The sequence below is a fragment of the Camellia sinensis genome, chromosome 5 (genome assembly GCF_055761805.1).
Source record: "Camellia sinensis isolate YWXY chromosome 5, ASM5576180v1, whole genome shotgun sequence".
NCBI lineage: Eukaryota > Viridiplantae > Streptophyta > Magnoliopsida > Ericales > Theaceae > Camellia > Camellia sinensis.
In genome coordinates, this window is record NC_138965.1 from 131,341,995 (window position 1) to 131,361,826 (window position 19,832).

Genomic DNA, 19,832 nt, shown 5'->3' on the forward strand with positions numbered 1-19,832 from the left:
TTATTTCAAGGAACAAACTGGCCAATGCTCCTACAAAAAAACACTGGAATCAGTCAAAAAAATAAAGGAGCTAACCCAAAATAAAATAAAATAAAATAAAATAAAAAGTTAACAAATTATAATCATTGCCAATAATAAAGTTAACAAAAAGTTAGCACATCAATCGCAAGTTAGGTTCAAAACTCTCACCTCCACTTGCAAGCACCCACATTCAAACTTCACGTTCATCACATAAATATATACTCATATGAGAGATTACAGATAGTTCGAGTATGGAGAGCACCACCTGATGAAATAATACTAATAAATAGATAACCAACATTCTCTTTCTCTGGACTGTGTTCTTTGTCTTAATCCTACGCTAAACTCTTATCCTCACATCACCAATCAATGAAAACAAATTTTATCTTCAGTTTTACTTTCAAAGTTTCTCTTTATGGCTAAGATAAAGTAAACGTAATCTTAATCCAATTAGTCAATTGCATCACCAAATTTCTATTTCAACCCAACAATACTGAAACACAAAACAAAATGATTCACATAATAAAACAATGAGATTGTAAATCTAAGAAAACACACAAGATGGAATTTTTTAAATACTTTTCAGTATGAAAAGAATGAATTCAATTATATTTAGGAAAAAGACATATATATATATATATATATAAGCATTTAATAAAGGAATAGCCCATGAAGGAACCATCATCCAGCTAAACAACCTTCAGCAAAGACAAGGCTACTGCAATGACCAAATTGAAAGGATTACACAAGGACACAACACCAAGAATAGGATCATATGAGATTCATGCAAGAAGGCATACATTTATGTATGTACTATAAGCTATCTAGCTTTTGTTCTAGCATCAAGATCCCTACCCCACACATAAAGAGAGAGAGAGAGGCATCAAACCAAGAGTAAAAACACAAGCAGAGAAATACTCAGAGAAAATATTGCAAGCAATAGACACAATCAAGTAAAAAAGATACATAATTTGAAAGAAACCCACATAAAAATCGATTGACATGTAAATATTCAGAGTAGAGTTAGGATTAATTAAATCACAGACAAAGAAAGATACCAAGAGCATAGTAGTTACGGTGAGAGAGAACTTACCTGAGAGTGTCAACAATGTATTGCGATATTAGAGAGCTTTAGGTCACTCCAATATGCATTTATGGTTCCAAACAAAAAAGATGCAACTAAGGTCATATGTTGAATCCATTCAAACAAAAAAGATGGATTCACAAAAGTCACATAGATGAGGCTGCAACCTAAAAAGAAACTCCATGATAAAGGTAGATAAAGACCCTCCCACCATTCATATTATTCCGCAGGTAAGGGCCCACAGACCATCCATATACTTTTCGGGTTGTAAATCGTTCCATTGTAAGCCTTTGTACAAAAAAATATAGTTGCTACAATATACTAACAATTTGTATTAAAAAAATCCAAGACATGCTGTGAATATGACAATATGAGACGCTCGAATAAAAATTTAACTGATCGAATACATCATATAGAATATGTAGAGCATTACCACCCAATAAATGATATTTCGAACTACACCATGAAGATGTAGACACGCTCACCTGCCAAGGAGCTGCAAAAAAATATACTGTAATCTGGCCAAAATACAAGGAGTCATAAAAAATTTTAGACAAATTTTAGGAGGTGGTTAAATGGGTATCTGCTTCCAGGTAAAAAAATTAATTTTAAGACTACATATAAACTCAACCATCTCTTTATACAACATTAACAATCTTAAAAGAGGCTCTCAATCAATTGGCACTTCAAATTGAATCTAATCATTCGATTGAGGTTTTTTTTTAAAGAAAAGTTATTGATATATATATATAAAGTAAAGTGTACATTACATCAATAGTGAAGACAAAAGCCCCAAGATAGTTGCCTAAAAACTCTGAGCAACCGCACCCAAAAATGATGTTCCTGGTCCCATCTAACAAATAATCCCAATAAAAACTACAATATAGAAGTAGGTAAGATGCCCACTGTGCAAGACAAAAACAAGACAAAGTGTAGCAAAGTTACTGCCAATATGAACTCAAAAACAAATGAAAAACAGAACCCCATAAGAGGCAAAATCTGTTTCACCTTCAATCAGTGTGAACAAAGGAAAAACATTCTTGAAGCAGCAGAGTGGAGCACCATAGAGGTCTTCATCACTGCGTTGGGTTTATAGATATTTTATAATGAATTTCAAGCACACAACAATAAATTTTTGTAGAAGTACCTTGATATTACTTATGTTCTGACACAAAGCAAACTACAGTGCACATAGTTAAACACATATGCTAATTAATCTTGCTTCACACATTAGTTTCAAGATTGACAAAACAAAGCACAAGGAACAACATACCAGACGATTTGGTGAGACGATCCTGGATAATAAGCGAAGGAAACAGAAAATTAAGTCAGAAGAAGAAGGAAAACCAGAAGCCAAACTCATAAAAGTGAACTATCAAAAAAAAAATCAAACAAACCTCAAAGACCAAAGGCGTCGATCTCATGAAGGAACTACTCTGAGAATGAACAATTGCCATTAAGCCTAGTTGGAGATTAGTCACACTTTCACCTACAATCTCCACAATTCTAATTAGGGACAATATAGTTGTTACCAGCAGCATGCACAAAAGAAATCATAAATACCTATTCCACCACAAAACGCAATAAACCTAACAAATTAAAACTAGATAACAGAATAAATTAATCATCCAATATAAAGCTTGAATGAGATTGTCACAGAACGGATTGTGATGAATTGGCAATAATCTGATATACTTATATGCCCAAACCCAAAGATGTAGTAATATATTATATAAAGTGAAAGAGATTTTTTATTTTTTATTTTTTTTTACATGAAGAATCACCTATAAATAAATTCAATAAACTAGGTTGAAAGCTCTAATTCCAGAATTCAACAAACCATAATCTAAATAAATTATATGTATTCTCGACCTAAATTAAACAATAATCGAAACATAATTAAAGAGGAAAAACGCAACAAAAAGGGAAGCAAATAAATGAAGCAACACAAGTACACCAAGGGGCTCTAATTCCAGAACTTTACATTCAAGTTTACAAAAACAAAATATTAAAAACCTGAATTGTACTCATGGGCAATCAACGAGAGCTAACCTTGTGATCGGTTGAGAAAAGGATGGCCTCACCGTTGTGGCAGAATACAGCTCTGGAATCTCCGCAGTTGGCGACAATGATCTTATCAGGAGTCACAACTGCAACAACCGTAGTTGATCCGACTGTGTTGCACTCCAGCGTTTGGAGCTCGCACCGACAATCGGCGTGCAGAGTGCTGTCGTTCCATGCAATCACCTTATTGTCCATGCGATTAAAGCTTCTCTCCATCGTGATCTTCCACTCCTCCGTACTCGAATCCTTCTTCTCTATCTCTTCCTTTCCTAGTTCATGTAGCCAATCTCTGCACTTCATCGCCACCTACAAAGAAATCAAACACCGATTAACACTTGTTAATGAAAAACAAAATAAAACGACTTCGTTGAAACCTTGTTAATCTGCAGATCTAACAAAATGCGAGAGAGATCAGATCAGATCAGATCGAGTTCGGATTTTGATCAGATTAGATAGACTTTCTTGTTCGATTTCGGATCTGCAATTTGCGAGAGAGATCGAGTTCGAGTTCGATGAAGAAAAGCTAGAGCAATGTAAGAAGAGCTAATTTAAGCCCACTAAATTATTTAGACCCAATAGCCCAAGATTAGTGGGCCCGAATTTATCGCAAGTCCAAGATTGGTGGGCTTGGATTTATCTCCGTCAAACGGGCTGAATGGCTCTAAGCCTCGAAAGGGTTCGGATCCACGAACCTAGAGACTTACTCGGGCCCGGACTCGAAAGGGTATTAAGCAAGCCTAGAGATCCGAGGCACTCGGACTCGAAAGGGTTCGGATCCACGAACCTAGAGGTCCTAAACACTTGGCTTCGAACGGATTCAGACGCAATCTAGAAGTCGCTCCGTTAATGAGTCCCAGAACACTTGCGGGCTCGGAGCTTTCCGGGATCTACGCATCAGAACCATGGGCGTAATGGAGTTCGAACAAAGGACCCGATCCCGAGGACGGTGAGTGGAGATAAATTCACTCTTCGGTTAAACTAGCCTATACCCGGGTCGAGGTGGCACGACCCCGGGGGGTCCATGAGACTCGGCAATATTTTTTTTGCGGCAGGACGTCCTCTGGGACTACCCCTGACCCTTTGGGATGATTGGGGATCATTGGTTAGGTGTGGCTAAGAAGAGGGGTTCGCCGAGGGATTGATCTCCTCTTCGGGGTTTTCTCATCCTCGGAGAAGTCACCTCCTCGGAGGAGTCACCTCCTCGGAGAGGTCACCTCCTCGGACAAGGTGGTTAGAGAGAATATCCCCCATGTGCCTTGCACATGGGCTCCATCCTACATCATGAGGTGCCTATAAATAGCACCCACCCATAGCTTTACAAGGGATGGATTTTGGAGATTTTTAACTCTTGGGAAAGAACTAATTTCCCTTCTCCATTATCAACCTTGAGAGTGAAAGTGGGAGATCCATGGGAGAGCCTTGCCATTATTCTATTCTCTAGCCATTTTGCCTTCTTCTTCACCCAATCTCTTATCTCCATCATCTCCTTTGTTGTTGTGTTCCTAAGTTGAGATTATTGAAGAATCTAAGCCTCTCATCATATTCTAGAGAATTCGAAGTTGTTCTTCAAGGATCTTCGAAGATCTTCGAATTTTCCAATTCTTTTTCTTGAACCCTCTCCTACATTTTGGCGACTCTACTGGGGAGGCGGATTGGTTAATGGTCTCAACGAGATCTGGAATCCACACAACTCCAACAAGGATGGCGGGAGAAGATGAAGTTCACCAACAAGGATCCTCTAATGGTGGTGATGACAGAACCATGGCTCCAGATCAACCACTTTTGCTTGAAGCGATTCAAGGACTTCAAAATACTCAGCAAGAGATTTTTACCACTCTTCAGAATCTCACTCACACCATGTTAGTGATGAGTTCTAATTTTGCACCGGCGCCAAACGGAAATCAAACGGGTGGTGGAGTTATTCCCGCCGGAGCGTAAAATCAAATCCAAGGAGAAGTAGGCCCCAATCAGCCTATGGCTCATGGCAACACGGCCACAGTAACACATGCTCAAACCACAGTAGGCGGCAGCAGTTTGCCCATGCCCGGGCTCCATGGCGTGCCGAGCCAAGATCCAATGGTGACTAGGGGAGTTTCTGGTGTAATGAATGGCGCTCCGACGACTGTTGGTGTCCAGGAAAACTTAAGGAGCATGATGGCGCAAAAGGGAGCTCTGCCCGTACCTAATCTTGTTACGCCATCAATAAATGTTACCCAAGCACCAAGCGGGCCTCCTTTGGTGCCGACAACAAATCTGCAAGCACAACCCGGCATAGCGGCGCCGTGCGGTGGACTCTATGGGCCTCAATTCAATATCCCATCACCAACTGGCTTGTCTATAGGCGCTGATGGCCAGTATTGTCAAATGTCGTCACCAATGATGAATTCGCAGCACCAGAATGGCCAAGACGCCCCTAGCTCAGTCTTCGGGTACATAAGCCAAGTCCCGGGAATACCACCATCAAACTCTCTCCCTCAACAGTTTCTCACTCTCGCCGATGTGCAGGCCATGTTCGATCTCGAACGGGGCAAGAGGACCTTACCCTCTTTGCCTGATCCAGATGTCAAGCCGCCTTACCCCATTGAGATGCTGAGCTATCCATACCCTGAGGGGTATACAGTACCGAAGTTCATCAAGTTCGATGGCAAACAAGGAAATGCCCGAGAACATGTTGTGCGATTCATCGAGACTCTAGGTATTCATGGTTCAAACCACGTCCTCCGACTGAGAGAATTCTCTAAGTCCCTCACCGACCGAGCATATAGTTGGTATGTTAATTTGGCCCCAAACTCTGTCCGAAGTTGGGAGGAAATGGTTAACAAATTCCACTCCAAGTTCTTTCAAGTGGCGGAGAAGGTGACCACACTTACATTGTGTAAAGAGAAGCAACAAGAAAGTGAAGACATCCTTGACTACGTCAAAAGGTTTCAGGACAAGGCCGTGGATTGTCATGAAGCAGTTGAGGAGAGTTATCTGGTTCAAATTTGTCTAGAAGGGGCATTGAGCAGGTACAAAATGTTTCTAGTTAACCACAAGCTACCCACCTTCTCGGCATTAATAGAAGCAGCTCGGAACATTAGCATTCCTCAGGCTCAGGAGTCCGGATTTAAAGCCAGTTACAAGACTAGTTTCAAGTCATCTCGTGGACCTATCGTTGCTGCTGCCTCTGCCCCGGATACCCGAAATTCACAAGGAGGAGGTCATAGAGGCCAGAAAAGAAAGCAATATAATGGTGAAAAGGGGAATGTTTCTTATCCATGTGGAATCGAGGAAGTGAAAGCTCTAGTTAAGGAATGGGTGGCTGACTGAGAGCTAAAATTGCCTTATGTTGAAGAAATGCCATCAAAAAAGGACCGTGAGAGCCCTGAATTTTGTGTCTACCATCGTACATTGAAACATCCAACAGAGAAGTGTTGGACTCTCAGGAAAATCTTCAGAGATAAAGTCGAGGCAGACGAATTGAGGTTCAAAAAGCGAGGGACTCAAGACATCCGAGAACAACCATATCCTCAACACCGAGACAAGGGCAAGAATGTTGCTATGATAGCTTATGAAGGCCCAATGATCGAGGCTATCGCTAATCTCGATGACGATGACTGTTATCTGGACGACATCCTCGAGCCAGAGGGTGAGCAAGTTTACTATGGAAGTGCTTTCGATCCAGAGGGCAGAACATTTATGACTCATGGCGAAGATCCCTTTGATCCAGAAGGAGGAGAAGAATACTATGGAAGAGGAGGACACCATGTTTATGTGGCATCTTATTTTGAGGAGACCGAGGAGATGGTTAACTACGAGCCTCCAAGAGTGGAAAAAGATCCGGATCACTATGCCAAAACCCTGCAAGACTGTGTAAAGTTCAAGCAGTTCTTTGACCAGCTTGGACTTTCCAGGGAGGCAAGAACGGAAATCACCAAGTCTATCATTAATATAGCCGAGGCACACCATGAGGAATGCATGTCGACTGAGGGGTCTATCCCGAGGAAGGCAAAAGAGCAATCTAGTGCCATTACTTTCTCCGAGGCTGATCGGAAGTATCCTTTTTCTCACAATCGCCCGCTTTATGTGACTATTTTTATTAACGGGGTTGAGTTCAAAAGGGCCTTTCTAGATAGTGGAGCCTCTATCAACATTATGACTCGCGCTACTCTAGAAAAAGCCGGAATCTCTGAAGAACGCATTGTGAAGCAGCCGATAGTCATCACTGGCTTCGGTGGAGAAAGGAGAGTTACTATCGGATGCGTAACAGTTGATTTAGCCATTGGAGAGATTCGCTCGGCCACCAAGTTCCATGTTATCGATTCTGAGGCAAATTATCACATCATTCTAGGGAGGACCTGGATGCATAGATATGGGGCTGTACCATCGAGTTATCATCAGTGTGTTAAGGCTAAATGGGGAAAGAAGACGGTGACAATTCAGGCTACAGAAAGGCCTTTCGAGATCCATGAAGCTCATTATTCTGATGCCATCTACTTCACCGAACTGGCTGTCAAAGAAGTTCCCACCACCTCTAAGCCTCGAGGGGTCAAAATTCCTCGTTGGGAGGATATCAAAGATGACAAGGAGCCGATGGCAGAGTCAAGTAAGCGGGCAATGTCTAGAACAGAAAGTCCGCCTATTCCTCGGAAGGTGATGAAAGTTCGAGAATGAGGCAAGGTGGTGTACTATTTATGAAGGTGCGGGGAGTCGGTTTCTTCAGTCACCGACTCCGAGTCAAAAGAAGAGCCTCCTGACAATGATATAGTAATAAAGCCTGATGTGGCTCCAGAATGTATGCAAGATGGGCCGAAGCCTCAGCCCGAACAACTTATTGAAATAGATCTGAGTGATGGACAAGATGCACCGAGGCCGGTATTCGTAAGTTCGAGCCTTAGCCCAGAGAAGCGGGAACAGTTGTTAAAGTTGATAAGCCGATACTCAGATGTGTTTGCTTGGTCATATAAGGAAATGCCCGGACTAGATCCTGACCTAGTCTCCCACTATCTTGATGTGTTCCCAAACTCCAAGCCAATTAAGCAAGCTGCTCGAAAATATCATCCAGATCTCGAAGAGAAGATTAAGGAGGAGATTGAAAAACTTCAACAGGCTGGTTTCATCCGGCCAATACAGTACCCCACGTGGTTAGCAAACATCGTGCCAGTAAAGAAGAAGAATGGCCAAATCAGAGTATGTGTAGACTTTCGAGATTTGAACAAATCTTGCCCGAAGGATGAATTCCCTCTTCCTCACATCGACACCCTCGTGGATACTACCTCGGGACACCAAATGTTCTCATTCATGGATGGATTCAGTGGATACAATCAGATTAAGATGGCTGAAGAGGACGCAGAAAAGACTGCTTTTAGAACACCTCTCGGAAACTTCTTCTATACAGTCATGCCTTTCGGACTCAAGAATGCCGGTGCAACTTACCAAAGGGCTATGACTGCAATCTTTCATGACATGATCCATCATGAGGTGGAAGATTATGTTGATGATCTAGTGGTGAAATCCAAGAAAGAAGAAGACCATCTCCGAGACCTTGAGAAGGTATTCAAGAGGTGCCAGAAATTCAAAATGAGGATGAATCCTCTCAAATGTGCTTTCGGGGTGACGGCCGGGAAGTTCCTCGGGTTTCTTGTACATAGGCATGGTATCAAGGCAGATGAAGACAAGGTCAAATCTATCAGAGCAATGCATCCCCCGCATTCTCAGAAGGAGTTAAAGAAGTTCCTCGGGAAGGTGTCTTATATTCGGAGGTTTATCCCAGCACTGGCAGAGATCTCTGCGCCTTTCGGCTCTTTGTTAAAAGGAGATGCCAAGTTCGAGTGGAACCAAGAGCACCAAAAAGCCTTTGAGAGAATCAAGGCGGCCTTGACCTCGCCTCAGACCATGATAGCCCCGCAGCCCGGGGTGCCTCTAATGTTGTACCTAACTTCAACCCCCAAGTCCATAGGGGCATTATTGGTCCAAGATGTAGATGTAGTAGAACGCCCGGTGTATTACATCAGTCGGAAGATTCGAGGAGCAGAAGTCCGATATACTCCAGTAGAGAGACATTGTTTAGCTTTGGTATTCACTGCCCAAAAGCTCAGACATTACTTCCTAGCACATCAGATTCAAATTGTTACTAGAAGTGATCCAATCCGGTACCTCCTCAGCAAGCCTGCTCTAACTGGGAAGGTGGCAAGATGGTTGTTAGCACTGGGTGAATTCGAGATCACATGTGTAGCCCCCAAGGCGATCAAAAGCCAAGCCTTAGCTGATCTCCTTGCCCAATTTTCAAGTGGTGACTATGAACCAGTGAATGAAGAATTAAGAGGAGAGGTGCACGCAGCTATGGCTTCCAAGGAAAGCTTCTGGACATTGAGCTTTGACGGAGCAGCAGCCGGAGGGAAGGGAGGAACCGGGATAGTCCTTACAAGCAAAAGTGGGGAAAAGTTATATTTGTCTTATAAACTGGATTTCCATTGTTCGAATAACGAAGCCGAGTATGAGGCTCTTATTTTAGGCTTGATAGCAGCTGAGAAGCACAGTATCAAGAGGATTCGGATCCGGGGGGACTCAAAGCTGATAGTGAAGCAAGTTTCAGGACAGTTCGTCTTAAAGGAGCCTGCCTTGGCCACATATCGAACAACAGTCCAAAGGCTTCTTGACAAATTTCAGAAGGTCGAAATAAAGCATGTGCCTCGCTCTGACAACAAGTTTTCAGATGCCCTCGCAACATTAGGGGCAAGAGTTGACATTCCAGAGGAAGAGGCAACAATTGTTATCAAGAAGAGAACAGAACCTTCAATAATACCCGAAGACAAAGGCCTTCCGGAGGACTGGAGAGGAGAAGTCCTCGAGCAACTCAGAAGCAAAGTTGGAAAAATGACTATGGCCAAGCTTGCCCAATTCACAATTATTCAAGGTGAACTTTACTTCCGAGGAGGTACCGGATTCCTAGCCCGGTGTATTGGCCAACAAGAAGCAAGCTTCCGACTACAACAGATCCATGAAAAGTCTTGCGGGGATGGGGATATCAGTCTGTATAGAAGAATCCAAAGACAAGGTTATTATTGGCCCAAGATGGAGAAGGACTCAAATCAATTACAGAAGGAATGCCCCAAGTGTCAGTCATACATCCGGGAGGATGAGAGTTGCTTTGAAATTGATACCCCTGACTGGAGGCAAGTCTACATTGACTATCTCAAAGAGGGAACACTACCTGAGAGCCCGAGAGACATTACACACCTCAAGAGGAGAGCGAGGCGGTACTTTCTTGATCAGGACAAGCTGTATAGAAGAAGTATTGAGGGCACTCCCCTGAGATGTCTCTCCAAGGAGGAGTCAGATCTAGTCCTCGGAAGAGCCCACGAGATTGAACATCAAGGAGGGGCTCGGCTGTTCGAGCAACTTATACACCTTGGGTATTACTGGCCGACCATGGAGTCAGATGCATCCCATCACGTGAAGAGGTGCCAGACTTGTCAGAAACACGGAAATTTGATCCACGCTCCAGCTGTAGACCTGCATAGTATCCGAACGCCATGGCCGTTCCATACCTGGGCTTTTGATCTGATAGGGCCCATCTCCACATCTTCTAAGGGGTACAAGTGGATTCTCGCAGCCACAGAATTGAGTACAAAGTGGGTCGAAGCAATTCCTCTGAAGAACGCTACGGGGCCTGCAGTTGCGAACTTCATCAAGGAGAATATCATTTGCCGATTTGGAGTACCAAACACCATCCTCTCGGATAACGGCACTCCCTTCATAAACAAATATGTGAAGAGCCTCCTAGAGACTTACCAAGTGAAGCATCACAAATCCACACCCTACTATCCAAAAGGGAACGGGCAAGCGGAAACCACAAACAAGACACTGATAAGGATTCTGAGCAAGATGATGGATGAGTTTGGGGGGACTTGGTCCGAACAGTTGATAGTAGCCCTATGGGCGTATCGCACTTCGAAGAGAAAGCCAACTCAAGCAGCTCCTTACTCCCTTGTGTATGGGTCCGAGGCAGTGTTACCTATAGAGTTGGAAACGCCATCTGCTCGAATGGCTCTCGCCTCGGGAATGGTATTGGAGCCTCGAACCACCAGATTGGAAGCATTAGAGGAAAAGCATGACAGAGCTGCAAAAGTCATGGAAAGGTATCATGAGTCCATCGCCCGAGCCTATAACCAGACTGTGATACCAAGGAAGTTTGAAGAAGGTGATCTAGTATGGAAGATTGTAGACCCAATCATGCGAGGACAGCCTTTGCCCAAGTTTTCTCCAAAATGGGAAGGGCCGTACAAGGTGGTTCGGGCAAGCTCAAGCGGGTACTACAAACTTGTAAGGGTTGAAGACGGCTTCCGAACTGGCCCGCTCAATGCAAAGTTTATCAAGCATTACTACCCATAGTTGGACTTATCTATGTTGAAATTCATTTTCACTTTCTTACTTTGTCTAAAAGTTGTATTTCCCTTACGTTATGAAGAAGCTGGTTTTCTCTATGGTGTATGTTTTATCCCATCACTTACAGTGAATCTATTATACTTTTGCCAAGAAAGTTGAAGAACTAATGAGAATATTTCAGCTTTTATAAACATGTGCATATGATTGTTCTCTCCATTGTATATTCGAAATAAATATTTTATCAAGTAGAATGAGAAAATAATGCGAAAATATCCAAACAACAAAAATTTTGTCATTTCATTGCATTGTCCTAGATAAAACATTTTTATCGAAAGGGGCAAGAAAGTAATGATAAAAAAAAAAACTCAATCTTTCCTAAAGACACCCTCGAAGAAGATGCCCGTCACATCTACATCTGGAGGACAAACAGTAGAGTGTGCCTCTAAAGTCTCCAAGGCCCGAGCATAACCCGACTCAAGTTCACGAAGAGTTGCCTTTATCTCATCTATAGAGGTGCGATAAGAGGCAAGCACAGACATAAGTTCCAGCCGATGACTGGCGTTCGAAGCTATATCCAGGCGCTTCCGAAGCCATGATAAGTCCACTTGGTGACGCTCCATGTCAGAGATCCCCTGATACGCCGTCTCGACTACTTTCCCATTAAGGTCACACAACCGTTGACTGTCCAAGCTATATAAGATAGTGGCAAAAGACTCGAGAAGAGCAGTCTGAATGAGTGGACACTGGCAAGCAAATGAAGCAAAGGTCTCCGGGTAACTTGAATGCACAAGCTGTAGAACTGAAGCAAACTCAGGAGCTACCCAATAATGGAGAAATGATACTTTGCCAGAAGCTGAAGGAGGAATTGGGGCCGGAAAGCTGCTAGTCTCAGGAATCTCCCCAATGTCTATCGGGTTAGATGAACCACCCGGAGGGGTAACTCCCGGCAGAGGTCCCGAGCCTGAGAATGCCGAACGATAAGGGGAAAGACCAAAAGCATCACTATCAATGTGAAAATCACTGAGATTCAAATCCAAAATATTCGAAGGCACTGGCGATGAAGAACCTCTGGCAGTCGTCTCAAAGGCAGGTGTTTCCCCTTGAGAAGGAGAACCGTGAGGAGTTACAAAGAGAGTCGGAGTAGAGTCCGGGGCAGGTGAAGACGGGACCACGATAGCAGCTAACACTGGAGCAGAGTCTGAGGCAGGTGAAGGCAGGACCCCGGTAGCAGCTAACACTGAAGAAAAGATAAGGAAGCCTTATTAGAGGTAGGGAACAGGAAAGCCATTTGAGTAAAGATTTCTCACAGATAGAAGTAAATGACAAACTTCAGAAAGAAAGATTACCAGAGGGAGAATCAATATGCAAAGCCGGAGCAACTGAAGGACTCCTAGCATCAGTAAGGTCACTTGGCCGTATAGAGAGCACCTGATCGATCTCAATGTCTGACGAAGCCTGAACAGTAGCAGTCATCCCTGAAGAAGGAAGGAGGGCCGGAGGATGAGAATCACCATAAGTGCCAGAGCGAGTCTCAGAGATTTCTAGCACATCCACCTCCACACCATTCCCAGAGGCGCACCTCGTCTCTACATTGCTTCTAGAAGCATGGCCTACGACATCAATTTCTGTGGCATCAGTCCCTCCAGTAATCTCAACATCAGAACGGTGAGCCCCAATAACCTCATCACCAAGATAGCGCTCCTCCTCAGCTACGGTAGGGCAGTGACGACGCATGTGTGGAATGAGGTCACAAAAATGGTCGGAGGACTCAGCCTCATCATCGTCATCATCTATAACTGCTATACGAGAGGTGCGCATCTTCACAAGTCTTGCAGACAAAGGGAGGGTGTCGTCCAAGTCTGAGTCCGGCCTGGGGGAGGCAGCATGGCCAGGAGCCACGGTACTGAGAACGTCAACAACCGCAGGATCCTACACAACATGGACAAATAAAAGTTTTCATTTTAGAAGGTATAGTCGCAAAAAGGAAAGTAGCTTCAAATCAAAAATTTCGGGTACCTCATGAAGCCTTTTGGAAAGGCGAGGAGCGGAAGGACTGGCATCAGAAGTCCTCTTGTGAGCCATCTTCTTAAGGCGGGTCGTCCGAGGACCAGAGGCCTTATTCAAAGGGACTGGCTCCGGAGAAGTAATTGCCAAGCTAGAAGCAGATGCCCGAGCAGAAGGGTCAGTTGGAGCAGATGAGGTGAAGAAACTCTCGTACATGTGGTCAGATTTTCGGCTCTCGGGTAGCCGAAGAGAAGAATCCTTCTTATAAATCGGCGGAGGCAAACATACGGTCGGTCTGCTCTGGACAAATGCAATAAACGCATCGATATTCTTCTGCCAATACCGCCTGAAAGAGGAGGTGAAACCCCCTACTCGACTCAAGCCTGGCATCATCAAAGAGCCGGATATGGGAAGCACGGTGTGTACAAGCCCGCGACTGAAGCGCCCGTAGCTTGCTGAAAATGATAATAAAGGAGGTGCTGGCCCCGGGGCACATTGATCAAACCCGAATTGATATGCTACGCGGTCAGGCCTATAAACGGCACTATCAACGCCTTCCTCATGCCATACCGGTAATGAACTCGGACGGATCATAATCAACATATCAACAAAGGGTGCAGGGATGTTCTTCGGCAAAGGAAAGGACACCGAGCGGGAGGAACCATGATAGATAAGCGGTGTGGCCACACCCACAGGCGGGCATACATACGGCCGTGCCACAAAGCGTCGGGGATCATCCACTAGAGTATTCAAGGATAAGGTGGAAATGGTACGTGACCAACGTGTAATCAACGGCTGGCAAGACTTCGCTTTCCCAAATGTCCGAGACCCATCAGTATCGAGCACGGGGATGCCATCTTTATCCACTATCTCCCGAAGAACCTCTGCCTCGAATACAGTCGGAGCAGGGGCAAATTTTGGGAACCTCTCGAAGAAGAAACAAAGCAGGAACTGGCTGTGAATAAAGGAGACAGGCTCATATCGACCCACGGAGCGAACCATATCTTGATGTAGTAGATCCAGCCGATAATAGAGATTCCCAAGAAATAGGGGAGCCAAAGGGATCTGATCTCCTCTGAAGAGCCTGACTGCCAAGGGGAAGACGAAAGGATTGAGGGAATCCGGAGGCGTGCTCGGAAGAATGAAGAATGAAAGGAAGCAAGCCAGAAATCCCAAGAAATAGAGCCTGGAGTCATACATCGGACCGACCTCATACTCCTGAGAGTTAGGGTCAGCATCTCTGGCCAAGGGCTGAAGATCTTTGAAGAAGTGGCGGATCCATGCAGTATAGGAGGCACGGACCGTCCTTACTTGACTAGTCCTCCTCGCTGAACCATCAAAAACGGAACTCCACCGACCACAAGTTTGAAGATTTAGCTTCAGAGATTGGATCAAAGAATCATCTTCGGGGGGTGTCTGCTCAGGGTCGAAGGCATCAGGGCCGGTCACTTCCAGACGCAGCAACATGAACACATCCTCAAGGGTGGGCCCCATCTCGTGCTGGCCAAGTATAAAGGTGTGTGTCTCGGTGCTCCACCGAAGAGCCATGGCTTCCAGGCTAGCATTGTTGCGACGGATGGATAGGGATCGAGATATTTTCACTGGGATCAATAGGCGGGCCTCTTGAAGCCGCTAACAGAAGCTCTTGTCCGAGAGAACATCATCGACCCACTCCTGACAACCAAAAGGAGGGTTTGAGAAGGCCTTGAACTGAGGATAACAGTATGGAAAGTCCCCCCGCTCAATCCAAAAGCGTAGCACCGAGGAAGGAGAAATGAGGGCCTCGTGTCCAGAGTCAGTGTCCTCAGTGAGACATAATGGAGCCCCCTTCGGAGATAGAAGAGAAGTGGTGGAGGTAGCCGCCCGCCAGAAGGGGTCCTTCCGACCAAAATAAGGAGATTTCCTCCACTCAGATGCCGGAGGTACATCCCTCTCTTTCATGAGAGCCGGTTCTGATGACCCCGGAGCTACGGGTTTCTTTTGAGAAGACATATGGCTGAAATAACCGGTATAAATATTAAAGAGTTGACCGTATTAAAATTCAGAATATTGTTACATGCAACATGATGGGTTTATCAACAAATTCAACTTCGGACGTCATCAACAATTCATTTTCTCAGATATTCTTCAAGCTCAACAAATTTTAATACCAATGGGTGCATCATCAACATATAGATTTTCGTCTTCTATCATCAATAAGAGGTGCAATGTCATAGGTCGCTTCATGATGAAGTTCAATCGGGTCAATTTCTTAAAGTCACTATGTTCCATATTGAAGGTCCAATTTATACGGGGCTCAAAATTTGGACAGAGTGAAGTTCAATAGTAAATTTCAAGCCCGAGATCCGAAGTATATTACATTGCTTATCAGTAGCAAGATTCAATGGATCATTATGCAAATTACAAGAATGTCCTTTCCAAAGTCCATATTCATAAGTCCAGGGTTTCCTCTCTCCATGTCAAAAATGGAGCTCAAATACTAGTCAACAAGTTATATTCGGCCTTTCCTCGGTGATAAAGTTCAACAAATTATGTTCAAGCCAAGCACCTCAATAAGGTTTCAAGTGCTAGTGCATGTTTCCATATGGCCAAAATCACGGTGTTTGAGCTAAAAAAAAATATCATTGGGATTGCCACAAAAATTGAGTCCATATTCAGATTCAGTTTTTATTTATTTATTTTATTTTTATTTTCATCAGATTGCTTGAGCCCTCTACATTGCCACAAAAATATATTTATATATATTTAAATATATTTATATTCGGAAGAGGGGGTCGAATGTCATACTTACAAATTTGGGCAGTTAGAGAGGTGAAGTCCGAAGCCGATACTGGAAATTTAAGTTGAAATCAGAGAGGCTTTACAGACTGTAATCAACAAGACTGGGCTAGGCTTGGGCAAGACCACACACGTTGCGTTGAGAGGGCGAACGTGCGTGGTCAACGTCGGATAAGCTGAAGCCGGAAGCAGCGATGTGGAGCCAAGTTGGGCAAGACCACACACGTTGCGTTGAGAGGGCGAACGTGCGTGGTCGACGTCGGATAAGCTGAAGCCGGAAGCAGCGATTGATTGTGCACAAGCCAAGGCTAATGTGGGTAATCCGAGCTCTAAACAAAAAAAATATATATATGATAATCAGTATATATATATATATATATATATATTTGCCCAAAGTTTGTCAAGCAGCAAAGTAAAAAAAAAAAAAAACTGAACCACCAGCAGATTCAATCTAAAGCAAGCACCAGCAGATTCGAAGCTAAAAATATATATATATATATATATATAATCAATATATATACTTGTCTACAGATTTTCAAGTAGCAAAGTAAAAAAAAAAAAAAAAACTGAAGTAGTCTTGGAGATATGGATGCTATGTTGAACAACATAGGTTCACAAAAGATACTGTTACCGAGTAAGCGAAAGGCTGTGGGAGAACCCAAGTTCAGTAATTCTGTGGGACAACATTTGTTGACGCCAAACAGGAACGTGGCACAAATGGAACCATTTACCAACCCTGAGTTGCAGCAGACGTTGACGTGAACCGGTGGTAGCCGAAGCTGACGTGACGCCAAGGTTAGCCGAAGCTGTGGCTGTTAACGGTGGTCAGCGTTGATCAAATCACGGCTGAAGGTAGTGGCGAGGTTGTAGGACGTTAGCAGCATGAGCAAGCAGCTACCGTGGCGAGCTGGTTCCAGTACTGGCCAACCGTGGCAGTGGCGTGGGTCTTCGATGGTGTTGCTTGGAGCTGCGCCGACCAGCATGCAAATGGCGTTAGCCTCAGATTTGTTGAAGAACAAAAAGCCTGGGTTGGTCTTGGTTGAGAGAGACTGTCAGCCGAAATGAGTTTCAAAAAAATAAAAAAAGAAAGAAGAAGGAAGATGGCCTCTCGATCCAGAGAGAGAGTAGGTGTGGCGGCTGTGTAAAAGATTTTGGTGAGGTGTAGGGTTTTGGCCCCTTTTCCTTAAATAGAAAAAAAAAAGAAGCCTTATCCTTTGAATATTTCATTAGTATATGCTAATCATGTATATATAGGTAATTGATCTGCTGTGTGCCAAACAACGAAAAAAAAAAAAAATGCTTCCTTAGTCTTTGGTTAAAAAATATATACATCTAAAAAATAAAAAAATAAAAAAAAATAAAAAAAAAGTACAAAAAAATAAAATTTTTGCTTGTCAATTTTTTCTGTAAATTGAAGTGCGTCATCAACTTTATCCATAGGCTCTGTCGTGACAACATGTTTTTTTTTTTGGGGAACGTGATGCGAAGCAGGGTCGAAGAAATGACAGTATGCATGTCCGAGAAAATTACAATTTCTCGCACACGCAAGGGGCAAATGTAAGAGGAGCTAATTTAAGCCCACTAAATTATTTAGGCCCAATAGCCCAAGATTAGTGGGCCCGAATTTATCGCAAGTCCAAGATTGGTGGGCTTGGATTTATCTCCGTCAAACGGGCTGAATGGCTCTAAGCCTCGAAAGGGTTCGGATCCACGAACCTAGAGACTTACTCGGGCCCGGACTCGAAAGGGTATTAAGCAAGCCTAGAGATCCGAGGCACTCGGACTCGAAAGGGTTCGGATCCACGAACCTAGAGGTCCTAAACACTTGGCTTCGAACGGATTCAGACGCAATCTAGAAGCCGCTCCGTTAATGAGTCCCAGAACACTTGCGGGCTCGGAGCTTTCCGGGATCTACGCACCAGAACCATGGGCGTAATGGAGTTCGAACAAAGGACCTGATCCCGAGGACGGTGAGTGGAGATAAATTCACTCTTCGGTTAAACTAGCCTATACCCGGGTCGAGGTGGCACGACCCCGGGGGGTCCATGAGACTCGGCAATATTTTTTTTGGAGCAGGACGTCCTCTGGGACTACCCCTGACCCTTTGGGATGATTGGGGATCATTGGTTAGGTGTGGCTAAGAAGAGGGGTTCGCCGAGGGATTGATCTCCTCTTCGGGGTTTTCTCATCCTCGGAGAAGTCACCTCCTCGGAGAGGTCACCTCCTCGGACAAGGTGGTTAGAGAGAATATCCCCCATGTGCCTTGCACATGGGCTCCATCCTACATCATGAGGTGCCTATAAATAGCACCCACCCATAGCTTTACAAGGGATGGATTTTGGAGATTTTTAACTCTTGGGAAAGAACTAATTTCCCTTCTCCATTATCAACCTTGAGAGTGAAAGTGGGAGATCCATGGGAGAGCCTTGCCATTATTCTATTCTCTAGCCATTTTGCCTTCTTCTTCACCCAATCTCTTATCTCCATCATCTCCTTTGTTGTTGTGTTCCTAAGTTGAGATTATTGAAGAATCTAAGCCTCTCATCATATTCTAGAGAATTCAAAGTTGTTTTTCAAGGATCTTCGAAGATCTTCGAATTTTCCAATTCTTTTTCTTGAACCCTCTCCTACAAGCAAGAACAGATCTAACAAAATGCAAGAGAGATCAGATCAGATCGAGTTCAGATTTTGATCAGATTAGATCGACTTTCTTATTCGATTTCGAATCTGCGATTTGTGAGAGAGAGAGAGAGAGAGAGAGTTTGATGCAGAACAGCTATAGTGATAGATAGAGATCGATATTAATCGCGAGAGAGAGGAGCAGTTCATGAGAGATTGTGTTATTTTGGTAATTGGAATGGGTTAAGTGTTTTGTTAAGTTAAACAGAGTTGGGTCATTGATACCATCAACAAGCACCATGCCTTGAAAAACACGTAAGATATATCACAGCGTTTTATCAAACGTCTTGATTCATGCACCATTATAGGCACCTTTTCTTCTAGTGTTTTCTTTGGATTTGCTGGCTTGTTCTTCTGGTGGTGGTGAATGGTGACATCACTTTTAACTTTTTTATGAGCGAAATATACCAAATATTTGATAAAATAAATGGTTCAAATTATTAAAACAAAATCCGTAATAAGTTCACAGACTTAAATAATACCCTCCAATTTAGATTTTAGATCCTATTTCATGTATAATTGAGGAGGAGTTACATACAGATAGGAGAAAAGGAAAAAAAATTACAAACATATGAGGTGTAAATGTGTCTGTAATGAGATACAAATAAAAGCTATGGAGTGTAATTTTTTTTTTTGTTCTCCCACCGACATGTAGTTACCCCATAATTAATCTTTAATTTAGATTCCCCTTAATTAACCTTTAATTTAGATTAGACGGTCTTCTTCTGATAGTGGTCACATAAAAAATTCACTTCCATTATTGTGTGGGAGAGACTGGTCTAAGAAAAAAAAAATAGTATGTCATAATTGACCTTTAGTTTGCATTTGCCGGCCT

General features: G+C 43.6%; 2 protein-coding genes across 5 annotated transcripts; both read right to left on the bottom strand.

The window, feature by feature from the left end:
* LOC145790864 (putative protein phosphatase 2C 24) lies at nucleotides 1-19,346 on the bottom strand. Of its 4 annotated transcripts, XM_082869803.1 has the most exons (5): nucleotides 19,223-19,346; nucleotides 3,158-3,475; nucleotides 2,503-2,594; nucleotides 190-2,400; nucleotides 1-30 (listed from the first exon to the last, which is right to left on the bottom strand). In XM_082869803.1, exons 1-3 carry the CDS (start codon nucleotides 19,298-19,300, stop codon nucleotides 2,583-2,585), a joined length of 408 nt encoding a protein of 135 aa, XP_082725929.1. In that variant the 5' UTR covers nucleotides 19,301-19,346; the 3' UTR covers nucleotides 1-30; nucleotides 190-2,400; nucleotides 2,503-2,582. The 4 variants fall into 4 exon arrangements, 3 of the variants coding, with proteins under 3 accessions (XP_082725929.1, XP_082725928.1, XP_082725927.1); XR_014330152.1 differs by lacking the exon at nucleotides 19,223-19,346 and adding an exon at nucleotides 3,544-3,677 and having other exon boundaries at nucleotides 1-2,400; XM_082869802.1 differs by having other exon boundaries at nucleotides 1-2,400.
* Nucleotides 3,718-14,413, bottom strand: LOC145790373 (uncharacterized). Its single transcript, XM_082868107.1, has 3 exons — nucleotides 13,553-14,413; nucleotides 13,217-13,465; nucleotides 3,718-3,726 (listed from the first exon to the last, which is right to left on the bottom strand). The coding sequence occupies exons 1-3, from the start codon at nucleotides 14,141-14,143 to the stop codon at nucleotides 3,718-3,720; spliced, it is 849 nt and encodes a 282-aa protein (XP_082724233.1). The 5' UTR covers nucleotides 14,144-14,413.
* Nucleotides 19,347-19,832: the final 486 nt, after the last annotated feature.